This window comes from Mus caroli, unplaced genomic scaffold, assembly GCF_978045245.1.
Source record: "Mus caroli unplaced genomic scaffold, Mus_caroli_1 scaffold_1, whole genome shotgun sequence".
NCBI classification, from domain to species: domain Eukaryota; kingdom Metazoa; phylum Chordata; class Mammalia; order Rodentia; family Muridae; genus Mus; species Mus caroli.
In genome coordinates, this window is record NW_028227256.1 from 79,691,814 (window position 1) to 79,715,535 (window position 23,722).

The 23,722-nt window shown below is 42.7% G+C and overlaps 1 protein-coding gene across 1 annotated transcript in view; it reads left to right on the top strand.

Moving 5' to 3' along the window:
- Window positions 1–23,722, top strand: part of Col4a3 (collagen type IV alpha 3 chain) — a 136,774-nt gene that overhangs the window by 62,631 nt on the left and 50,421 nt on the right. The window contains exons 3-19 of the mRNA XM_021155885.3: window positions 957–1,046; window positions 5,957–6,001; window positions 7,174–7,218; window positions 8,013–8,075; window positions 8,704–8,757; window positions 9,599–9,625; window positions 10,750–10,827; window positions 12,385–12,447; window positions 12,557–12,592; window positions 14,015–14,056; window positions 14,310–14,387; window positions 17,336–17,398; window positions 17,942–18,001; window positions 19,266–19,310; window positions 19,956–20,009; window positions 21,655–21,696; window positions 23,563–23,647. Coding sequence (XP_021011544.1) covers window positions 957–1,046; window positions 5,957–6,001; window positions 7,174–7,218; window positions 8,013–8,075; window positions 8,704–8,757; window positions 9,599–9,625; window positions 10,750–10,827; window positions 12,385–12,447; window positions 12,557–12,592; window positions 14,015–14,056; window positions 14,310–14,387; window positions 17,336–17,398; window positions 17,942–18,001; window positions 19,266–19,310; window positions 19,956–20,009; window positions 21,655–21,696; window positions 23,563–23,647 — 970 coding nt within the window. The remainder of the gene's footprint in view (window positions 1–956; window positions 1,047–5,956; window positions 6,002–7,173; window positions 7,219–8,012; window positions 8,076–8,703; window positions 8,758–9,598; window positions 9,626–10,749; window positions 10,828–12,384; window positions 12,448–12,556; window positions 12,593–14,014; window positions 14,057–14,309; window positions 14,388–17,335; window positions 17,399–17,941; window positions 18,002–19,265; window positions 19,311–19,955; window positions 20,010–21,654; window positions 21,697–23,562; window positions 23,648–23,722) is intronic.

Here is a 23,722-nt window from a genome sequence, read left to right on the forward strand (position 1 = left end):
ACCTAAGCTGTGAATGAATGTAGCATGTTCATATTTACTCTGGAATGTCTCTCTTTGTACTTGAACTTGTATCTAGGCATCTGTTGAGTCCCAGTTGTATGCATGATCCAATTTAAAACATGAGAGTAACTAAGTGGTAAGAAAGCTTTAGTGAATCTATTTTCTGTTTATTGGCTGTGCTTGACTTAAACAAGCATAAAGTAGCAGACTTCTGATCTTTTCTGTTGGTTTATTATTTATTATCTGTCTGTCTATCTATCTATCCATCCTTCTTATCTGTCTATCTATCTATTTATTTATTGTACTTGCCCATTGTAACAAATTTGATCAAACTAACTAATGGCCTTGAGTGTTGAGGATTATTTCCGGTATTCTGGTTCAAGAGGATGTTTTTTGTTGGTGAAACTCTATTTCACTCACTTCTACCAGGCGCTTCCCCACAGCATCATCTAAGGTCATTTCACTCAGACTTTCTGCTATGTTGCCCTTGGTGCCTCTCCTGAAACTCCTATGAAAACAGCTGGTTGAGGGACTCATTCCCTTATAACAAGAACGCTTTTGAGTCCACACCTCCATGGTATTCCATTTTCCTTCCATCATTACTAAAATCTCAAAATACACCTTACTCCTCATCCTCGCCATCTCCATCCCTCAATAAACACATTCCACTAATCTTAACTTTCTATCAAAAATGCTCTTTCAATTCTTGGTCCCTGTCCTTCTAACGTCTATCCTGAGTAGGTCTACTGTCTGGCAAGAGTCTCTAAAGGATATTGGCATCACTCTGAAGCCTATGGACATATATTAGTAGACAGTGGCTACCCTTGGAGCTGAGTGCTAACTAGTGACCCCTTGATGAAAGGGAAGAGCATCATTGAAAGGAGAAGGCTGTACTGTGGTAGTGAGTGTTGCTGGATAACTGCCACTTAATTCTTGATTCTTTTTGGTTTTAACAGGGGGAGAAAGGCTTTCCTGGTTCCCCTGGATTTCCTGGCCAGAAAGGATTTCCAGGTCCTGAAGGCTTGCCTGGACCACAGGGACCCAAGGTATGTCGGCCGGCAAGCTGGGTAAACCCTCTGTCCACCTAACCCATCTCCATGCACACCACATAGACCACTGAGACCGTATAGAGAATCTCCCATCTGGCAGATATAAAACAAATTCTTGGTTTCCTGTCCTAGCTAAGCATTCACCCAGCTCAGCCACCCAGGCCCTGTGTAGTTTCTGCCTATGAGTCTATCCAAGCTTCTCTTACATAGGAGGAGGCGGTCTTTTGCCCTTTCACCTCTGCCCTGACTCCCCGGGGTCTTGGAACCCCTTTGGGGTTGGCTTATCTATCTTAGTGTTGAAACATAAAAGGTTTGCTGGCACACAAACCTAAATTTTTTAGGTCCCCAAACAAAAGGATTTTCATCCTCTCCTTGTCTTTTCTTTTCACCGGGTTCTTGAAAGAGTAGTTAGTGTGGTACCTGTGGCTCTCCTGCTTCTCTCCCCTCAGCCAGAGCCACTTTGCCTTTGGCTTTCTTCCCTGAAAACAATCCTGCAAACTTCACTGGTGACCTCCAAATGACCACTGTGAAGTGTGCTTTTGGGTCCTTACCTGACATGAACCTCTGCTTTACTTTAAATTGTGTGGATCTGTCTGCCTTTGTTTTTGGAAGTCCCCTATCCCTGCTTTTATTCCTGTCTCCCCATCCACCCATTCCTTTGTGGGGTCTGTTGAGCACCGGGCAACTATGGTTTATAGCAGGGCCTGGCAGGCTTCACACCTGTCATGCGTCTTTATCCTAAAGGCTGTGATACTCAAAGGACCTGGCTTCAGTAAATCCCCAAGAGGATTTACTAAATAACTGTGAACCACTAGGTCTGCACACTGTTCCTTCCAACTGGGCACATTAGCTAGCCAGACACCTGGGCTGTCAGGCACACAAACTCACTCCCCTGACTACTGACCTCCAACAAGCTGTGAACTAATAAGCTATAAAAAATAATTATAATTGATCTCTGTGGAGTCTTTTAAAATCCCATACTGTATTGACATGTACATTAGAATAATACACACAACACTTAAACGATGTATTTTCTACCTGCCAAGCGCTGGCCCAATCATCCTTCCCTGCATTTCATTTTCTCCTCACTTCGGCCCCATGATGCCAGTACACAGAACTCAAGAGGACCTTTGTGTTTAACACTTTATTGTAAAGGATGCACATGAACAGACAGGCAAGGTCACAGGATACACTGAAGGTGCTATGGCAGACACCTCCATGCCCTGGAAGTGTAGCACCTCACTCTCCAGGCACATATATACCCATCAGCCCAAAGTTCTCTGCAATCACCTTAAGGCTGGAATGCTTGCAGAGCTTTCCTCTAGGAAATAGGATCTACTCCTAAGCCAGCCTCTGCCTCCCCTGCTCCTTAGACAATGGGGTTGCGGCTGGAATTTTAAGCTTCTGACAAGGGGGGTGACCAGCTCCCCACCCCAGCCAAGAGCCCATCAAAAACCCCTTCATCGACAGTCGGTGGTGGCACATGCCTTTAATCCCAGCACTCGGGAGGCAGAGGCAGGCAGATTTCTGAGTTCGAGGCCAGCCTGGTCTACAGAGTAAGTTCCAGGAAAGCCAGGGCTACACAGAGAAACCCTGTCTTGAAAAACGAAAAAAAAAAAAGAAAAATGTTTCTCTTGGTGTGATGAGGAACTCCAAGGGATTTGAGAATTCTATAGGAGTCAAATATTAGGGTGAGAGAAAATCTTTGTGCCCTGTTCTCTCTGGAAGAGTGAAGGCACTTAGGGGGAATAAACGAAGCTCTGCAGACAGAACCAAGAATCTGTTTGCTACACCACAGTAACTAAACCTATACTTGGGGTTTGCAAAACAAGTCTGATTCCCTGGCGTTCTCCATCTCTATCTCCCCCATGGCAGGGCCCCTTCTCTCCTTCTCTTCTTCTGATGCTAACATTGAAACAGCTAGGATAGGGAGATGGCACAAGCATGGGGCCTGAGTTCAGATCCGGACAACCTGTGTGAAAATCAGGCACAGCACTGAGCCTCTGCAACCCCTGGGATGAGCAGGGAGACAGACAAGTCCTGGAGCTCATGGCTGTCCAGCCTGAGTCAATAAACTCCTAATTCAGTAAAAGACTCTGAAAACATAAGGTGGAGAGCGATAGAGGAAGACACCCCGCCGCCAAATCTGGCTTCCACATGCACACATAGATAAAACACACACACACACAACACTGTGCACACTTTTAAAACTCAGATTGTGGGCTGAGTCTGAATTTTCTGTTGACTACTTTGAAGAATTGGGCTTGGATTTCCCTTCATTTCACTGGTAAAGGATCTCTGGCATGGGAAACCTGCAAGTAGATTAACTGAGAACTCTCTTTTTTATTATTATGAGACATTTTCTTTATTTACATTTCAAATGCTATCCCAAAAGCCCCCTATACCCTCCCTCTGCCCTGCTCCCCTCCTGCCCCCACTCCCACTTCTTGGCCCTGGCATTCCCCTGTACTGAGGCAGATAAAGTTTGCAAGACCTAGGGGCCTCTCTTCCCAATGATGGCCAACTAGGCCATCTTCTGCTACATACGCAGCTAGATACACAAGCTCCAGAAGTACTGGTTAGTTCATATTGTTGTTCCACCTATAGGGTTGCAGTTCCCTTCAGCTCCTTGGGTGCTTTCTCTAGCTCCTTCATTGGGGGCCCTGTGTTCCATCCAATAGCTGACTGTGAGCAGCCACTTCTGTATTTGCCATGCACTGGCATAGTCTCACATGAGACAGCTATATCAGGGTCCTTTCAGCAAAATCTTGCTGGCATATGCAATAGTGTCTGCGTTTGGTGGCTGATTATGGGATGGATCCCTGGGTGGGGTAGTCTCTGGATGGTCCATCCTTTCGACTCAGCTCCAGACTTTGTCTCTGTAACTCCTTCCATGGGTGTTTTGTTCCCAGTCATAAGGAGGACTGAAGTATCCACACATTGGTCTTCCTTCTTCTTGATTTTCTTGTGTTTTGCAAATTGTATCTTAGATATTCTAAGTTTCTGGGCTAATATCCACTTATCAGTGAGTGAATATCAAGTGACTTCTTTTGTGATTGGGCTACCTCACTCAGGATGATATCCTCCCGATACATTCATTTGCCCAAGAATTTCATAAATTGATTGTTTTTAATAGCAGAGTAGTACTCCATTGTGTAAATGTACCACATTTTCTGTATCCATTCCTCTGTTGAGGGACATCTGGGTTCTTTCCAGCCTCTGGCTATTATAAATAAGGCTGCTATGAACTTAGTGGAGCATGTGTTCTTATTACCAGTTAGAACATCTTCTGGATATATGCCCAGGAGAGGTATTGCTGGATCTTCCGGTAAAACAATGTCCAATTTTCTGAGGAACTGCCAGATTGATTTCCAGAGTGGTTGTACAAGCTTGCAATCCCACCAGCAATGGAGGAGTGTTCCTCTTTCTCCACATCCTTGTCAGCATCTGCTGTCACCTGAATTTTTTATCTTAGCCATTCTGACTGGTGTGAGGTAGAATCTCAAGGTTGTTTTGATTTGCATTTCCCTGATGATTAAGGATGTTGAACATTATTTTACTTTTAAGACAGGGTTTCTCTGTGTAGTCCAGATTGGCCTTGAACTCACAGAGATCCGCCTTCCTCTGCCTCCAGAGTGCTGGGACTAAAGCCCAGCAAGGACTCCTCTTCCATATTATTCACTATACTTTACTCTGCTCACTTGCCCTCAGTGCCTCTTTAGGAATTCTCTTTAGGAATTTAGGAGTTCCTAAATTCTTCAGTTGCAGTGGTAATTGTCATCACCGTAGTGCTTCATGTGGATTGCATGATGTGCAAATATCCCATAAAACCAACGCAGAAAACACCTGTTATGTCATGAAATCTTATTTTCAAGCAGAGCTTATGGATACAGCTCCAAAGGAGTATCTGACACGGAGACCATTCAAAACTTGACAAAATACTTTTCAGATTTCTAAGCTTCCGTTCTACGTGATATTTTCTGCATGAGAAGATTTACAACTGGGAAGTAAATCCTGAAACCCTGTCTTCTTGTCTTGCCCTCTGCGTAACACAAAACACCTCCCATGGGGGGACGGGAGGAGGGGGAAGACATGACCTTGCACCCAGGAATTCCACCTCAGAAGGGAATGGCTCACTTTGGCCTTGACAGTCCAATCTCAGAAGACTCTGTAACAGACTTTCCAAAAGAAAAGAAAGAAAGAAAAAACAAAACAACAACTACAACAACAACAAAACCCTGAAACTGTGGAATGACGACGAAAATAGCTCCTGAACAATGGCGCTTTCACAGCAAGCAGCTTAGTTAAAACATTCTCCATTTAAGGTTATTTGCTATAAAAGGGGGCCTCAACCCAAGATTTACTACGTGCTGGAAGCAGTATCATCTCTGGTGCACGAAGTCCTCACTGTTAGTTATTTACTCGTATGTGTCTGGCACATCTCGTTATGAAGTGCTTCTGTGGCACAGGATCTCCAGTCTCCTTTGCTATCGTAACTCTGGTATTCTTCCTTATCAGACCTCAGCAGCTGCTTGTCAAATGTGGGTCTTTTACAGGCTCACAGCACTTTTCCAGTGTAGGAGCACCCCAACAGAATCCTGTTGAAACGTAGCTTGTGAATCAGTATGCCTGGGAGGAGGATAACGGGTGGGACTGTTTGAGACTTTCTTACTTGCAGCAAGCTCCCAGGTTGATACGAAGGCACTGCTCACTGGTTCCTGATCCCACTTTGAGTAGCAAAGTTTTCCATGCAGTTTTGTTTGTCCCTTGATTAGAAGCAGCCAGTGATCATCAAACTTTATCAACACCAAAATAACCACGATAGCAAAGCTGTTCTGCGTGGAGATTAGACTAAATCCAAATGGGTTTTTGCGGTACTGACTTTTTCTCTTTCCATTTGGATCTAGGGCTCCCCAGGACTTCCGGGACTCACTGGCCCCAAAGGCATCAGGGTAAGTATTCAGCCCATCCCTTCCAGTTGTTGGCTGAGTGCTCTTCTTCTAACGGTAAACATCACTCAAACATCAGGTGCCTCGTGTCCGCTCCACAGATAGTCTGAGAACAGGGAAGCCAACCCACTGGCTGTGGCCACAATAATGCTCGTTACCTTAGAGACAGATGTGAAGGGATGGGGGAAAGGTGCATGAGAACTGTAGGGAGAAGAGAGTGCTGATCCTGATCGGCATGGGGGTACTTATGAAGTGACAGTAAGTATGCCAGTCACGATGGTAGCATCCCAACAATCTAGTGACAATGCAGCAGGTGTGGTGACTCACTCCTGCAACCTTAGCACTCAAGAGGCTGAGGCAGGAGAATTGCTATAAGCTCAAAGTTGGGCTGTCTAGTCTGGGCTATAGAGTGAGACCTTGTCTGAAAGAACAAATAATAAAGAATCTCTCACAACCAAAGCAATCCCCCTTTTAAAGGTTTTATAAAGACAAACTTTCCACAGGGTAAAGTGCTTGAGATGCTAGTCTGATTACCTGAGTGCAATACTAGGAACCTAATATTTATATATTAGGAGATATATATATATATATATATATATATATATATATATATACATATATATATATATATTAGAGAGGGGGGTGAGATATGCTGGTAGTTTGGAGTGTGCTGCATGGCAGAAATAGCAAGAGATGCCCAGCTTCAACAAGGTGAAGAAATAGAATAAACTCCCAAAAAGTTGTTCTCTGACCTCCACAAGTATACTGTAGCATGCATGTCAAACATATGCACACACACACAGAGATACATCATTACAGACACACACACACATGGACACACACACTCCCCAGTTCTAGAAGTGGAAAACAGGGGCACAAAAGCCATAAGCTCCAAGCCAGCCTAGGATATGTACGCAGTGCATTTGAGCCAGTCTAGGCAATATACATAGCAAGGCTGACTCTCACAAAACAAAACAAAAATTTTTAAAGTTGTGTAAAGGCAAGATCTACAAAGATTTGTCAAGCCTGTTTTGTTTGTTTTCCTAACCGGTTGTATATACTCAGCCCATACTTGCAAACGAATGATTACTGACGTGGCAAATCATTTTATGTTTATAAGATAGTTATTTTCATTGCTTTTCTAGCCATCCCCTTCTTATTTTGCTTATATTTAGGGAATAACTGGATTACCAGGATTTGCAGGTCCTCCTGGACTTCCAGTAAGTAATGAGAAGTGTATGTGTGTCTGTGTCTGTGTGTGTGTGTGTGTGTGTCTGTGTGTCTGTGTGTATGAGTCTGTATGTGTATGTGCCTGTGTGTGTGCATGTGTCTGTGTGTTTCTGTCTGTGTGTCTGTGTGTATGCATATTTCTATGTGTGCATGTTTGTCTTTGTGTATGCATATGAGTATGTGTGTGTAATTGTGTATATATGTATATGTGTATTGTGTATATGTGTATGTGTATAATGTGTATAAGTGTGTAATATGTATGTGTACTCTCACTCATGCTTATGTAATAAAGACATTAAAGCACTCACCCAGGGAAACAGTTTTGATGCACTCTTTACAGGAAGAGGCTACGCTCCGGGACTGACCATGGCGAGTGTGGCTCTCTATGATATGTGAGCAGAACTGAGTTGAAGCAATAGATCAAAGAACAAGCAGCGCCCCTCACCTTTGTGTCTGTCTTCCCCCACCCCACCCGCCAATCTCTTGCTCAGAGGAACAGTCCCACAATTCCATTTTCTGTTTTCTATATTTTTGTTTTATCTAAAATACCCACACCTTATCCAACAATCTTTCTCCTAGCTAATGTGCTTTATTTGCTATGATATTTAAACTATATCTAAAAATCTACAATTTAAACTTGTTATGTGAGCATTTAGGCCACCATTTCTAGCTAATGGCTGTTTCAAATCAGCCATCATTTCCCTTGAGTCCTGATATTTTTGCCAGATCCTGAACCTTGTGATGCTGCCTCTGTCTTTGTCAGTGAGTCTTGCTCTTTTTCTAGGGCCTCCCAGGCCACCCTGGGCCTCATGGGCTGGCTGGTTTACCAGGATGCAACGGTTCTAAGGTATGTCCTGCTTGCACAGATGGCCAATGAGAGTGTTGCTGAATGACTAAGTCAAGGTGAAACCAGACTGAAATGGAAGTCGACTTTCCGGAAACATTCATTTAGTCAGGATCCAGGGCATGGTTTTGAGTAGAAACTACTTCCTTTCTCCTTCCATATCCTTTTAAGGGAGTTTTCTAGTCAGTTCCCACAGACTCTCACCTACTTGCATCAGAGGTTGTAGACATCAAAATCAGAGACTAAAGCATTGAGTACAAAGTTGGTGTCTGGAAAGGAAAGTCTGAGATTGCAGGGCCCACTCCCCACTTTTTTGTCCTAACTGAGCCCTCCTCTCCCCTAGAACAGTGGCCACGAGTGAACTAATTACTAAAGCTCCAAGAAGCAGCAATTAAAAGGTTCTTGGTGCAATTAGGCTGCCGTTTATGCACAATTTGAGAAGCAGTAGACCCTGATCTTATTCGCAATTAAGATAACGGGTTTCTGGCCCTCTGCCTTCTGATCAGTAGCCATCAGGAATTTGAATTGGTTTGCCTAGATTTGTCACTACAGGGTTGGGGGAAGAGACTGGGATAGTTATGAGCTATTCTAGCACAACTAAGAGTGCTGACAAACTTCTCATGTCTTCTAGGGTGAACAAGGATTCCCAGGCTTTCCGGGCACACCAGGCTATGCAGGGCTCCCAGTAAGTCTGCATCTCTAACTCCGTATCACAGACAAAGATTACAAATGAAAGTAGTCCATTCCATGTGCTATGAACATGTCTCTCAGAATATTGGAAAGGCTGAAATTTTATCAGACACTGAAGAAAAACAAAGAAAGAGAGAGAGAGAGAGAGAGAGAGAGAGAGAAAGGAAGGAAGAGGAAATGAATTATAAGATCAAATTTAGAAATGAAGATTTTGTTTTACTTTTGGTCTTTTCACATAAAGATGTATAGTAAGCATACTGGCTGGAGGAGAGGACATGAGGTCAAGATTCTAGCACTTCAGAGTGAGAGCAAAGAGAACAGGGATTTAGATGTCAGACTTTACTCCAGCAGGTAACTTCTAAGTCAAGCGGAATGAACAGAGAAAGGAGAAAAAGCCCTGATGGCAGAGAGAAAACCAGGAAGCATGTGGTGTGGAAGACCTGAGGAAGATGTACTTCAGTGAAGAATGGGACAGCCCGATGCTGCCAAGAAAGTCTAATAACACAAGGAATGGTGTCTTGGTCTTGGCATCATGACATCATTGCTGACCTTGGAAAGCAATGTTTCCATGGCAGGAAAGAACAGGGAGGCCTATCTGGAAGTGAGGAATGGGTGGGAAAACAGGATGCAAACTTGCAGAGAGGATGAGAGAGAGACTGGTTGTATTGGATGAAGGCAGAGATGATGAAGAAACCATTGGAATGCTGGGATGTGCAGACTGGAGCATCTTAAAAGTGACTCACAAGAATATTATGGGGCCAGGAAGCAGAGTAGAGACAAGGTCAAGTATATGGATTGTTCAACCTCTAATGGCTGATATGTTGCCTCTTTCCTAGGGTCCTGATGGCTTGAAAGGACAAAAGGTGAGTCCTTTGTCAACTACTATGATGGAAGGTCTCTAACCACACATATAAAAAGGACTCCAATTAATTCATGAAATATAAACATTACAGACATCATAAACCAGGTCTTGGTATAGTAATTCAGATGCCACAGAAATTAAAACACAGCACTTTCTCCTCTGGCTGTTGTCATAGATAGGTCTGAGGGCCAATTATGTCATCTTTTAAGGAAGGGGGAGTCTGGGGGAAGGGAATTGATCTCATGTTTCAGACTCGATGTTCTAGGTCAAGAATTGCTACCAATTTGGGTGTCTTGGGAAATGCTTTGTTGTTGTTGTTGTTGTTGTTTTGGTATTTTTGTTTTGTTTTGTTTTGTTTTGTTTTTCGAGACAGGGTTTCTCTGTGTAGACTTGGCTGTCCTGGAATTCATTCACTCTGTAGACCAGGCTGGCCTAGAACTCAGAGATCTGCCTGGCTCTGCCTCCCAAGTGCTGGGATTAAAGGGGTGCGCCACCACTGCCCGGCGGGAAATGCTTTATTATTCCTAATAAATTGTTAGTTTTAAAAATTAGTACAAAAGATGGAGAAGGGGCTTGTGATATCCCACCCCTACCTAAGAATCTGCAAGCTGCTAATGGTTGCTGAGGAAGGAGAGGCATTTTCCTCAGTAGTAGTAGTTCATGCTTCTATAAACAGCATTCAGTCATGGTCCTCTAAGAAACCTTAATTAAACTCACCAGCTCACCACACACACACACACACACACACACACACACACACACACACACAAACACATACACACACAAAGGGAAAAGAAGAGAAAGACATGAAAGTAAAGTATGGGGGACATTTAATCAGTGGCAGAGGTGAGAGGGGTACAGGAGTAATGAGGAGTAAAGATGAGTTTTATCTGCATTATATATACAAGCACATAAACATCATAATGAAACTCATTGTTATGCATCATTTATACATTTATACGTTTTTTTTTAATTCTTCAAAGTGCAATTTTTAAAACACTTCTCCAAGTTCATACCTCCCAAACCCTCTCATCTTTGAGGAAGTTTAACCTTCAATAAGTGCTTACGGGGTAGGGGTTGAAAATATAATGTTGATTGGTGTTGATTACTGTCTCTGCTATTAAGGGTGAGCCTGCTCAAGGAGAAGACAGGGGATTCAATGGAAAAGGTGACCCTGGGCCTCCAGGCGTTCCAGGCTTCCAGGTACAACACTCTCAAAAGGAGTGGTCAGTCATCTTCGTCTTCATCCTCAGATTACCCCTCCCTCCCTCCCTCCCTCCCATCCTCTCTCCTTTCTTCCCTTCCTCCCTCTTACCTGCCTGCCTGTTTTCTCTCTTCTCTCCCAATCTACAGTCTTTCCCCCCTTGGGTGTTATTCTAACATTGACCTCATTAGGAGAAGGAACATGTTGTTATGCAAAAATGACATTATGTGTGTGTTTTAACTTCTTTGTACGCCTCTGTCACTCAGCTCCTAAACGTAAGGATCCTCTGAAAAGAGTTCTACTTGTTCTGTAGTCACTGAAACCATGGATGGGCATTCACCATACATCAACTACCACTTAAAACTGGAGTGCTAAAGAACACCCTGGTTTCAATATTTACACATTATTTAAAGAGCTTTATTGAAGCGTAGCCTCCCTCCTCTTGAACACTAACCAGTTTGCTTCACTAGTTCATCTGTAGCTGTCCTGGAGGTGTTTCATAATAGATTCAACGAGACACAGCTTTTGGGGGGTTGTGTATATTTTGTGATTCAGAAGGCCCCTTGGGTAGATAAATTCTCTAATTGCAAAGTTTCAGGCTGATTAACCAGAGGTAACTTAACTTAGTTCAGAGTTAATGGTGGAGATCTCTGAGAAGAGACTGTATATTTGCCTCAATGAATCAGAGTTGGAGTTGGACCTATGGATGTACTAATATGGTGACCTAGGCTAACTGATGGTAAGCTGTGACGTCTGACTAGGGGCAGAACAGTCGTAGGAATGTGGCCAGGGGCTGGGAGAGGCTTCTGAGAGGCAGGGAAAGGGATGGGTCTTGATCCTTTGCTTAGGAATCAATCATGCAGAAAGGAGAGTGGTGACCCAGAAACATAGGTGTCTCCTGTCAACATCTTCTGTAAGCTAATTACTGGGCAGGGCTGAAGACAGCACAATGTATTTATGTAAGAAAGGTTTCTTGAATGCTAGTTATATGGCAGGGTTATTTCTAGGAATAGTAGTAAATGCTGAGAAAAATAATGCAGCGAAGGGGGATAGAAATATCAACCTGGAAGAAAACCTTTGGGTAGACGGAGAGGAAGCCCAGGGCTACCGTGGCATAGTCAGTTAGCTGGAGACACTGGTCCAGCAGAGAGAGCATCCTTCTGAGAGGGTCAGGCACAGAGATAGGAGGCAGAAAGAAGTGGGTCATATAGGTAGAAGGAAAACTAGGCAAGAGAACTGCAGGAGGGGACAGCTCTAAAGAAACACAACTGTCCAATACAGAAAGGGAGGGAAAGACAGGGAGGAGAAAGAGAGAAAAATCCCTGAAAATTGTCCCAATAAAGAAGCATTACTGGCCATGCCCCTGCAGTAGCATCAGATGTCCCAGGCATCTGTGTCTGATAGCAGTATGTTTGGAACATACTGTAGTCATTTGCAGTCACTTAGAGGGGAGGCAATTTGCTCTTGTGATTTCCTTAATACATCACTATGTCTAACTTTGGCATTAATTGACAATTACGTTAAATTCACTCTTTCTCTTTTTTTGTAACTTCAAGGGTTTTCCGGGACTCCCAGGTTTTCCAGGGCCTGCCGGTCCACCAGGACCTCCGGGATTTTTTGTGAGTATGAAGTCAAGGCTGTTACGCACATTGGTGATAGCAGATGTTTTTGAGCATTCTCTGACTAGCTGAGAGTCCTGCTGTCACTTTTATTTATTGCTTTTTCTAGGGTTTACCAGGAGCAATGGGACCCAGAGGACCCAAAGTAAGTCTAACTTCCTAATTTGTAACAGTCAGAGCACCCTAGCCAGTCCAAAAAGTCTGGCTTACTTCTCTGAGCAGAGCACAGTGGGTACCTCCTTGGGAAAACAGGAACACCCACAGGAAAGGGGACAGGACCAGCAGGTACTTAATCCCTGACTCAAAACAATAGAAGACAGCAAGAGTTTCTAAAGTATGGGTTTCCAGTTCTGGTAACCCTGCTTTATCCCAATTCTTGCAATGGGCTGCTTTGCAAAATCCATGCAATCTACGTGACTAGATGAAAGTTGACTTCCTTGTAATCTTTAATCTGAGTGCTTCAGGTGTTTCTACTCAAAATTCAAGCTGTTGTTTCAGGATAAAAAATATTGAGTGGGGCCTCGCCTCGCCAAGGAACTATTACTAAGCACAGTGTTCCTTACGAATATTACTGACCTGATGTAAACTTCCCAGTGGGCTTTCACGGTTATTACTTCATCATCAGATGCACATAAGCAGTCTCTCTGTTCCTCCCTTGTATTCCATCCTTAGCTTTTCTGATGTTAATTTCAGAATTTTGACATTCAATTACTCATCTCACTTATTTTTAGCAGTAAGATAACTTTATAATGTCAAAACTAAGATGAAGCTACAAGACTTCTCTTACAAGGACTGGAACTTTAATGAGCTCCAATTATTCATATTTATTTTTTAAGCATAGTGGTTGTGTGCAGGGTTGGAACGTTTCTTTTGCATAATGGAAACAAAATATCCAGAGGCATCTGAAATAGCCCAGAGTGGAGAAAAAAAGACAGCAAACCAGAGAGCTCTGGAGAAAATAGTGGACACAGTAAGATTGCCGGGCAGTGGTGGCACACGCCTTTAATCCCAACACTTGGGAGGCAGAGGCAGGTAGATTTCTGAGTTCAAGGCCAGCCTGGTCTACAGAGTGAGTTCCAGGACAGCCAGGGCTACACAGAGAAATCCTGTCTTGAAAAACAAAAAAAACAAGAGAGAGAGAGAGAGAGAGAGAGAGAGAGAGAGAGAGAGAGAGAGAGAGAGAAGAAAGAAGATAGCAAGAGATAGCTGGGAGGGAGGAAGGAAGGGGGAGGGAGGGAGACACAGTACACTGTCTTTATAGAGAGAACAGACAGGTATCTGGGAAGAGGAAAGCCTGGGGCGGTGAGCAGGGCCAGGGCTATTGTGGGGGCTTTGAAATAGTAAGCACTTTTGAGAAGGGACTGAGGGAGCCTGAGGCATGGCTCTAATAGGAAACCAGTGCTGCATGTCAGTGGAGCCATATGTCCCCTTCTGGGGAAATGACTCCTTTGGGAGACATTTCACACGTATCTGAGAGATGCTGGCTTCTGTCTAACTTCCAGAGATCCTTCTGTAGTACAGCTTCACTTCCTGAGACCTAACAATGGCATCTCATGTTTTCTTACAGGGCCACATGGGCGATAGAGTGATAGGACAAAAAGGAGAAAGGGTAATGGACACACCATAGTATGTGTGAGTGGGTCAGAAAGTGTGAGACCCCCACCCCCACCCAGTGCCTTTGCCTCTGGTTCATTCACTGGCCATGTTGGAATGAGCACTTTCATTTGCTGTTTTACGATGAATGGGGCAGAAGAGAAAACAGACCTTTGAGAGAGTGGAGCAGATGATGCGGGGGATGATGCTGGGGATGATGCTGGATAGGATTCTGGGTATCTCTCATTCTCTGCTATGCTTGTCTTTAGGGTATGAAAGGATTAACAGGACCTCCTGGGCCACCAGGAACAGTGACTTTTACACTCACTTATGCGTACAACAAATCGGTAAGGTTGTAGCTCTGGGGCTATGATTGTGCCTTTGTTTCTGGAAAGACATCTAGTTGAACCTTTCTTTTTTTCGATTTTTTATTGGTTATTTTATTTATTTACATTTCAAATGCTGTCCCCCTTCCCAGTTTCCCCTCTGCAAATCCCCCCACCCAATCCCCCCTCCCCCTGCCTCTATGAGGGTACTCCCCGACCCACCCACTCACTCCTACTTTATGTCTCTAGCATCACCCTATGCGGGAGTATCGAGCCTCCACAGAACCAAGGGCCTCCCCTCCCATCTTCTGTTATATATGTGGCTAAAACCATGGGTCATGCTGTGTGTACTCTTTGGTTGGTGGTTTAGTCCCTGGGAGTTCTGGGGGGGGGGGGGTTGGTTGGTTGATATTGTTGTTCTTCCTATGGGGTTGCAATCCCCTTCAGCTCCTTCAATCCTTCCCCTAACTCTTCCAATGGGGTCCCTGCATTCAGACTGATAGTTGGCTGCAAACATCCACATCTGTATTGGTCAGGCTCTGGCAGAGCCTCTCAGGGGACAGCCATACCAGGCTCCTGTCAGCAAGTGCTTCTTGGCATCCACAATAGTTTCTGGGTTTGGTGTCTGCAGAAGGGATGGATCTCTAGGTGGGGTGGTCTCTCATTGTCCCTTACACAGTATGTGTGGCTCTGATCCAATAGGATGGCAGTGACCCATAGGCAGAGTAGACGAGCACTACAATCTAATGGAACCCTTTGCATGGCCACTGTAGCCTCACCCAGTCTTCACTAAGAACACTACTCCATGTCCTTTTGGACATGGATTGCTTTTGGTTCCTATGCTGGGATGGCTAAGAGGACCAGGGTATGGAGCTGAACTGAGTGCTTAGGAAATAAGTACACAGTACCACACACGGAGTCAGCCACCAGCCTGCACTTGGAAAGTGTGGAAGGGGAAATAAAGAATCCAAATAGTATCGAATTAATGGAGAAGCTTAAACTCCCCTCTTTGAAAATTATACTTAATTGCTATTCATAATAATTTAGTTGAGACATGATTTAAATATAAAATATGCTTTTTTAAAAAGTATACCCCACAGGTTTTAATTATAACTAGTCTTTAACAATTTTTGTAGAATGATGTATAGGCCATAATATTCCCTCATTTATGATCAACTGGGTGGCTTTTCAATGTTCACTTAGTTGGACAAACATCACCTCTGCCAATCTTAGAATATTATCTTTATACCAAGAAGAAGCTCTATAACCACCATCCAACTGTACATCGTCTAAATGACCAAAATGAAACTAAAGGGAGTTCAGAGAAAGCCTGGTGGGATGTAATATGAAAAAAAAAATCACATTGAAGACTGGAACAAATGGTCTGAAGAAAATAATCTAATTCTTCAGAGACCATTAGTGTAAAGTAAATTAATGAGATCTAAAGCATCATTGTTTAAAAATTGATACTTTTGGGCTGGAGAGATGACTCGGTGGTTAAGAGTGCTGGCTTCTCTTGCAGAGGTCCCGAATTCAATTCCCAGCAACCACATGGTGGCTCACAACCATCTGTAATGAGATCTGATGCTCTCTTCTGGTGTGTCTGAAGACAGCTACAGTGTACTCATACAAATAAAATAGATCTTTAAAAAAATTTGATAGTTCTTATGTTTACAAAATCTATATCTTAAATACTTGACCTGGTGGGAAAATGAGTTGGAAAAACTAGTGTCCTCAAAGGAATACAGATGCTGGGGGAGGCAGAAGGTGACCAAGTGGAATAATGACTCACGTGCACCTGCATCAATTCATCATGACAGCATCCGAACAAGAAAGTGTTATTCCAATAAAAGCAATTTTAATGTGTTAGACATGAATGTGCTATAATAGAAATGAATGTTCTGTAATAGAAAGTTGGTTCAGTAGATAAATAAATATAATAATGTAAATAAATATTATGTAATTTTACCCACGGGATACTCTTTTTTTATTTTATTTATTTTTTTGCATTCTCAGCCCACACTTTATTGTTAAAAACATATACACACAGGTATAGAGAGCCAACTCACATAACAGTTTCTTTCCCAAGGGATCAAATTTCTTCCCTGCTCCCCCAAGATGCGTAGATTAAGAAGCTGCCTTTTGGAGTGCTTCAAATACTCAGTGACCTTCTTTGAACATCATCTTGTACACTTTTGGCACCAATGACACCACAGAAGGTACACAGAGAGGCAACCAACAGCAACCCTGCCCTTGAAAGACAGGAAACAGGCTATCAAGTAGATTATTTGAATATTCTTGATCTTTTTCATTTCATAATGGGTGGATTTAAGGTTAGTTCCCAGACTAGTCCTGTTGTTTAAGGGTTGACTACATATGGAAAGAATACTTGTCTGATCTTTGGGATGGGGGTGCTGGTGCCAGGGATCAGATCCAGGGCCCAGGTCCTCTCCAGAGCTACCTCACAAGCACAAAAACCACATTTTAATTAAGGATATAGCACAGCTTCCCCAAAGGTGATGAAAATGTTTGAAAATCAAAACTAGTCATAACTACATCTTGACCTTAAAAAGTTTAGAAGTCTGAGCTCTAACAAATACCATATAATGTTTGGTTTTCCTGTGTTATCCATTTCAATTTACCCTAGTGGATGATTAGGGACAGGGTTTAGAAGAACACTGACCTAACACCTGTATTGGCTGGCAGATGTGACAGTAACTGACAAAGTAGATTCCTACAGGGGATACACAAAGGATACTTCTTCGGTTAAAGGTTACAACAGTATTAATGTGAGATCATGTATAAAAATCTGAATGATGGGAAACAAAAAGAAACGCTGGGCTGTTGTCATGAGGCCCAGTGCTGGTTTTCAGGCCTCATTTCACTGGACAGAAGGTATTTCTAAATGGGACTGGTCTCATCTTACTTGGTTGGTTTGTGATAATGGCCTTGAACTGTATTTATGACAGGACTTCAAGGGAGAGAAAGGAGATGAGGGAGAGAGGGGTGAACCCGGACCTCCTGGACCCTCGGTAGGTCATTTCTGTCCTTTTGTTCCCGTGACACATAAAACAGAACTTTATTTCATATTGTTAAGGATATTGTTATTCTTTGACAATTTCATACATGGCTACATTGTATCTTGGTTATATCCACCCATGACTTCCCTCTCCACTCCTGCCCCTCCTCTGACCATGTCCCCGCCCTTCTGACCATGCCTCTACCACCTGCATGCCTTATTCTTTATCAATAACACATTGAGTTCAGTTAGGTCAATTCTCATCTTTATTTTAATGAATGTTCCACCTTTAAATATTGATATTCACTAAAACACAAAGCCCAGGAATGTTCTAGAACTATTTTGCAGCCATTTCTAGGTGAAACCTCTGCACTATTTTGTATGTGTGACCTGCCTATAGCACTGGCTTTTGAATATCCATTTTAAAGTAATTCTTATAATAAATTTCTCTTTTAGATTATTTAGTTTTAAATATGGCCAATAGAAGGGACATATTATTCTTAATTAATTAAAAAATCAGTCATTTCTAAAGCATTTCATAACTCTAATTATACAGGGGCCACCTGGAGACTCCTATGGATCAGAAAAGGGTGCGCCTGGAGAGCCTGGTCCTCGGGTAAGGTGGCAATTCAGCTGCGTGTGCAACCCAGGAAAGGCAGAGCTTGGGACTCTTTGGGTTACAGAGTAAGGTGTTCCAACTAGCTATGGGACTGTTTGTTTGTTTGTTTGTTTGTTTGTTTGTTTGTTTGTTTGTTTTAATGCATTTAAGTTTTGGTAGGTGCAATTTATTTTTTATCTGGAAAGACTCCAGGGACTTCAGAAACTGAAACTTGGGGCAGGACTCTCTTCAGCTCACTTCTGATCTTCTCTGGACACGAGCAAATGATGCTCTTCAGTGAAAGGGGGGAGGAATGAGGTAGAACCCCAGCCAACTTTAGGCTAATGACATCTAAGAAAAAAATTACAGTCATGATCCCGCGTGCACAAGACACACACACACACACACACACACACACACACACACACACACGCACGCAGAGATTCAAGATCAGATTGACCTAGCTTGCTCTTTTGTCTCACTCTGTAGCATGTCTATGGTCACAGGGGAAAGGTCCTTGATTGGCTAGGCAGTGAACTCCTGTGAGTGACAGCTCATCAGAACCAGTCAGAGTGAAGACAGAACACTCCCACGGGAAATAGGGGAAAGTGTGTCTATAAGTGGGGTGATGAGAACACAGAAGCAAATGGGGCCCAGTTCTGCCACTCAGCTCCATTTGGGAAAACTTACACAGATATAGCATATAGAAACTCTAAAAAGCATGCGTTCAGGAGGAGAAAGTGGAGTGGAGGTATTCAAGGAAAATGATTCTGTCTGCCTGATTTTTACTCCTATCAGGAAGGGTTCATAACATAGGATTTCATCTAAAAATCATGTCTGCTGAGATACCAGAATGTTTTAGATACATATAGATACATATATATTTAAATATTTATCTAGGATTTAAGAAATTACATTTAAAGCAATACAGTTCAAACGCTTCCTTCTTTCTAAATTCTTTATTTACCTCTCTGCTTGATGCTTCCCTGGTTCCCATTCAAGGATAGACATGAACTCCACTCAAGGTTTAACTAACATCCCCTCTCTCTCTCTCCCCTCCTTTTGACTCTAACCACTGATCCTGCCTGCCTTCCACCTTCTACCTTCCTCGGTAGAAGACACCCATTGCTGTTCAATGATTGGAAGTCTTACCTTATAAAATCCAACAGTGAGGAAGCTCCCTGAGGCTTTCTTGTCCTGTGTTTAAAGGAGATTATAGCATAGATGTTTTCTGTGTTTACTGAATTTAATATGTTTGTTAATTTAAGTGTTTTTGTTTTAGGGCAAACCTGGAAAAGATGGTGCCCCTGGCTTCCCTGGCACTGAGGTAAGACATGCCTGTAAATAATCATGGAAGTAGCAGCGATAGCCAAAGAAGGTTAGCTGAGAGTCATCAGGAAGTTTCAGCTTTTAAAAACTACACTTGGTTCTATAGACCCACTGTGGAAAGATAAACTGGACCCACTTAAATCAGCAAGACCAGTACTGCATGATCTTCTCAGACATGGTGGCCACAGAAGCTGATCTCTCAGAGACAGTGTGAATGCCCCAAGCTGAGAGGCGTGGTTAGTTGGAGGGACAGGAAGTGATTAGTTTATGAGTACAGAGGTTACATTTACTTCTAGGCACAGTAAGGCAACTATAATCAGCACTGGTGTACTGTCTACTTGAAAATAGCTAAGAGGGTTTTTAACTCTGTAATGAAATTATAAACAATTGCAGGGATGGATATGCTAGTTCCCTGCCCTGATCAATACACCAAGAACACAATCTAATAGATACAGTACGGTTGTATCTATCACCACCAGGGTGAGCTGGAAACATCCATTATATACCAGATGTTTGTACATGTTGACTTTGAAAATAACCTTTAAATATTTAAGAGCTAAATAAGTTCCGACTGCACATACTTCAGTGCAAACACAACTGACTCATGTCTTCTGGTCTGCTGTCCTTTTCTCTTTTTCTCCAGGGAGCCAAAGGCAACAGGGGCTTTCCTGGGTTGAGGGGTGAAGCTGGCATTAAGGTAACATCCCACCTTTAGCCTTTCCCAACTGGTTGGGCAGTGCCTACGTTAGTTGACATTGAGTTGGAGTAAAAGTTTCAAGTCTGTTTTCTGAGGTTTGCATATATAATGAAAGCTGTCAGCACTGCTAAGCTTGTCATCTACCCAGCTGGATGCTGCTCAGATATTCCTACTTGATCCCAAAGTCACTCCTGGAAAACAGGTGCAAGTCCCACTTCACAGACGAGAAGGTTGTCTTGTGTGGGGTACCTATCACCTGCTTTTGCAGGTGTTCCTCCTTCCTCACCGATCCCTTCCAGGCTGTCTGATGCATTCCTGCAAATTTCAGTTTCCTGTAGATTTTTTTTGTTGCTTTTCATATCACTTTTGTTTATTTATTGCGGGAAGGCACACGAATCAGAGTCCACTTGTGGAGGTCGGAAGACAACTTGTGGTGGTTGCTTCTCTCTTCGACCATGTGGGTTTGAGGAACCAAACTTGGATAATCAAGGCTTGGTGGCAAGCCCCTTTACCCACTGAGCCATCTCACCTGCCCATATATATTGCTTTAAAAAAAATTACCGTGTTTTTATTAACCAAGTATTGAGAGTAAAAGCTGTGACTAATTGGTGAGGAATCCAAGAAGATCACCAAATGAGATGTTCTCAGTTTCAGGCAATGACTCAATAAATATGTGAAGCAAGAATTATTGATAGGGACCAGACATTCTGAGAGTCCTGGGGAAAAGCTTCCTCTTCTTGGGTCCTTTCCTCTACCTCTGTCAGCGCTGGTTACCATAGTGATGTCTGTGCATTTGTAAAGCAAGCTTGTGGACTGTTATGTTAAACAGAGATTTCCCCATGGAGTAATAAAAATTTACTTTGTTGATAATTGATAGTAGTCTGAAAAGAAGTGACAAACCTTTGTAGTCTTTTTAAACATCACATTTCTTTATGTGGAAATGCTGGAAAATAAAACAATAATAAGAATAAAAAAAATCTTAGCTGTTAGTTGAACCTAAGGTTGGCTGGCTCAGGACTCTCTAGTGCAGAATCGCTCCCTGTGAGGGCCTCATCCTTAACAGGAATCCATCTGGTCATCTGAAGTCAAGTGTAGGCTTGGACCCTGGAACCTCATCTGGTCATGTGTCCCTAAAAAGTCACAGTCAACTAGTTGTATAGTTTACACCACCTGCTTCTGATATGCTGTAGATGTTCACAAATAATTCACATAAGCCAAGATAGATGTTTAGGTTCAAAGTTTGTCTTTTAATAATATTCCTGGGAGAATTGTGGATTGCCCTCTTGAAACAAAGGAGGTCGGGTACACTGGGCTTTAACTGAAACCCTAGCCTGGCTACCCCATAACTACAATCTGTGTGACAATGTGGACGTGGGAGGCATTTGACCATAGGTGGCAGTTTAAAGGAGAGCTGTAGAACAGGCTGGCTAACTTTCACTTCTTCCCAGCCTTGAAAGACAAAACTCGTAGATGAAGGCTTTCCAGGAAGATGATTTCAAGGCAGTTACAAACCTTGCAATCTGGTGTGAATATTATACCTAAAGGACACTACCTTACTAGTAATTTACTGTGCAACCTTGTATTTGGTTCTTTACCTATGCTACTCTGGGCCTGCATACTCACCTGTAACTCTCTTTCAATTTAGGGAAGGAAAGGAGACATTGGCCCCCCAGGATTTCCTGGTCCAGTAAGTGTAATGAGAGATAACAATGTCAAAAGTTCTTCCAAGTTCTGAGCAAATTTTAAGTCACTATTTCTCATTAACTGTTATAATGAATATGAAAGTATTTACATTTACATTTTGGCAAAGCAAAAATTAGTTATGGTCATTACTTACCTATTTGACAATGGATAAATATTTCGTTTTGATTATGATTGGTCCTTAAAATGCACTAATAAAGTCCGTCTTGAACTCTGAACAAGAAAAATAAACAAACAAAACAAAAAGCAAAACAACAACAACAAAATATGGCCTAGTCTCAGTTTACCCAAGGTGACCCTGTGTTCTCAGGGTGGAATAAGAAGGCTGCTGCTGAAGACAGGTAGGGTACTGAGGAATTAAAGAGCTTGTTCCTTCTCTTTGCATGGCCCACTTTTCACAGCAGGCAGCCAGAGCTCAGGTTTAGTGGTTTAGTGTAGGTTTAGTGTAGGTCGTCAAGGACCAGTCCCTACAACCCAAGCTCCATACCCAGAGAGCACTGCCTGGCTCGATGCAGATATGAATATGATGGTACTCACAAGAAGGATGAGAGGGACTGCTGGCTCTCAGGTCTGACATCTGCTCACTTCTCCAAAGCAGTGGGTCTCATATCCAATGGGCTGAGCAGAGTTTCTGTGTCTGGTTGTACAGCCTGTAAAAATGGCCTAGGATGTCATGGGGTTCATTTTGTTAAAAGTGTAGTTCTCAAGGCTGGAGAGATGGTTCAGAAGTTAAGACTGTCTACTGCTCATTCAGGAGACCTGAGTTCAGTTCTTAGCACCCACACTGGACAGAACATAATCATTTGTGACCCCAGTGTCAGAGGTTCTGAAGCTCTGAACACTTTGGGAATCTGCACTCACATGCACACACACACACACACACACAGCGGTCTGCTGAAGAGACGACTTAACCGTTAAAAGTACTTGTCCTTGCCAAGAACCTGGGTTTGTCTCCTAGCACAAACATGGTGGTTCATAACCATTGGTTACTCCAGTTCCAGGGGATCCAATATCCTCTTCAAACCTCTGAGGATCGGGCACACGAGTGGTGCACATACATAGGTGCAAGCAAACACTCATATACATAAAATAAGCCTTTTTTTAAAGGCAGTTCTCAGACCCCCTTCACCGAGCTACATAACTTCACTCTACATAAATGAATGAAGGTGGGTCCCAAAAATCTGTATCTTTCTGTTTCAGAGGCAAGTCCCACCACCCCAAAAAAAGCTTTCATGGAACTGCTAGGAAATTTTGAATGGCTACTTTTCTTCTGTGACATCATATATTGTAGCAGAGTCAAATACCCACCAGTGCACACATAACATTGTAGAATTTATGATGATCACTATGATGGCCTTGTCACTGATAACATTGATGAAGTGCCCTGCCTGTCTTCACTGATAACGTCTATGATAAATGAGGATTAAATAAAGGTTCTTGTTACTTTGTTTTTAAGTCAACAAATATACAAATGTGTTAGTTTAGTCACATCATGCTTAAAATACACTTTTAGGGCTAAGTACATAGCTCGGTGGTCCAGTGCTTTCAGGCATAAGGCCCTGAGTTTGAGTCTCAACCAGAAAAAAAAAAATTTAATGTAATTAAATTAAATATAGTTTCTACCTGAAAGCCCATAAACTATATGGTAATATCAGAAAGGTCACCTTTGTCTATACATCTATTCACTGGTATGGGCATGACTTCTGAATAACGGCTAATATAAAAACCTTTAAACGTAGATAAACAAGGAAAATTTCTTTTAGGCCAAAATAAAAAGACTGAAGTAAGTGGAGTTGGCGAGCATTCCACCCATAGCTCTCCTTCCTATTTATTCTTTGCCTTCTCCTTTAAGACAGAATATTATGACGCATACCTGGAAAAGGGAGAGAAAGGGATGCCAGGACTTCCTGGGCCCAAAGGAGCCCGTGGCCCACAGGGTAAGCCACATTTCTTCCTAAAGCCTTTATCATCATGGTTCCTTCACGATGATGAGTAGTGTTTACAGAACTATG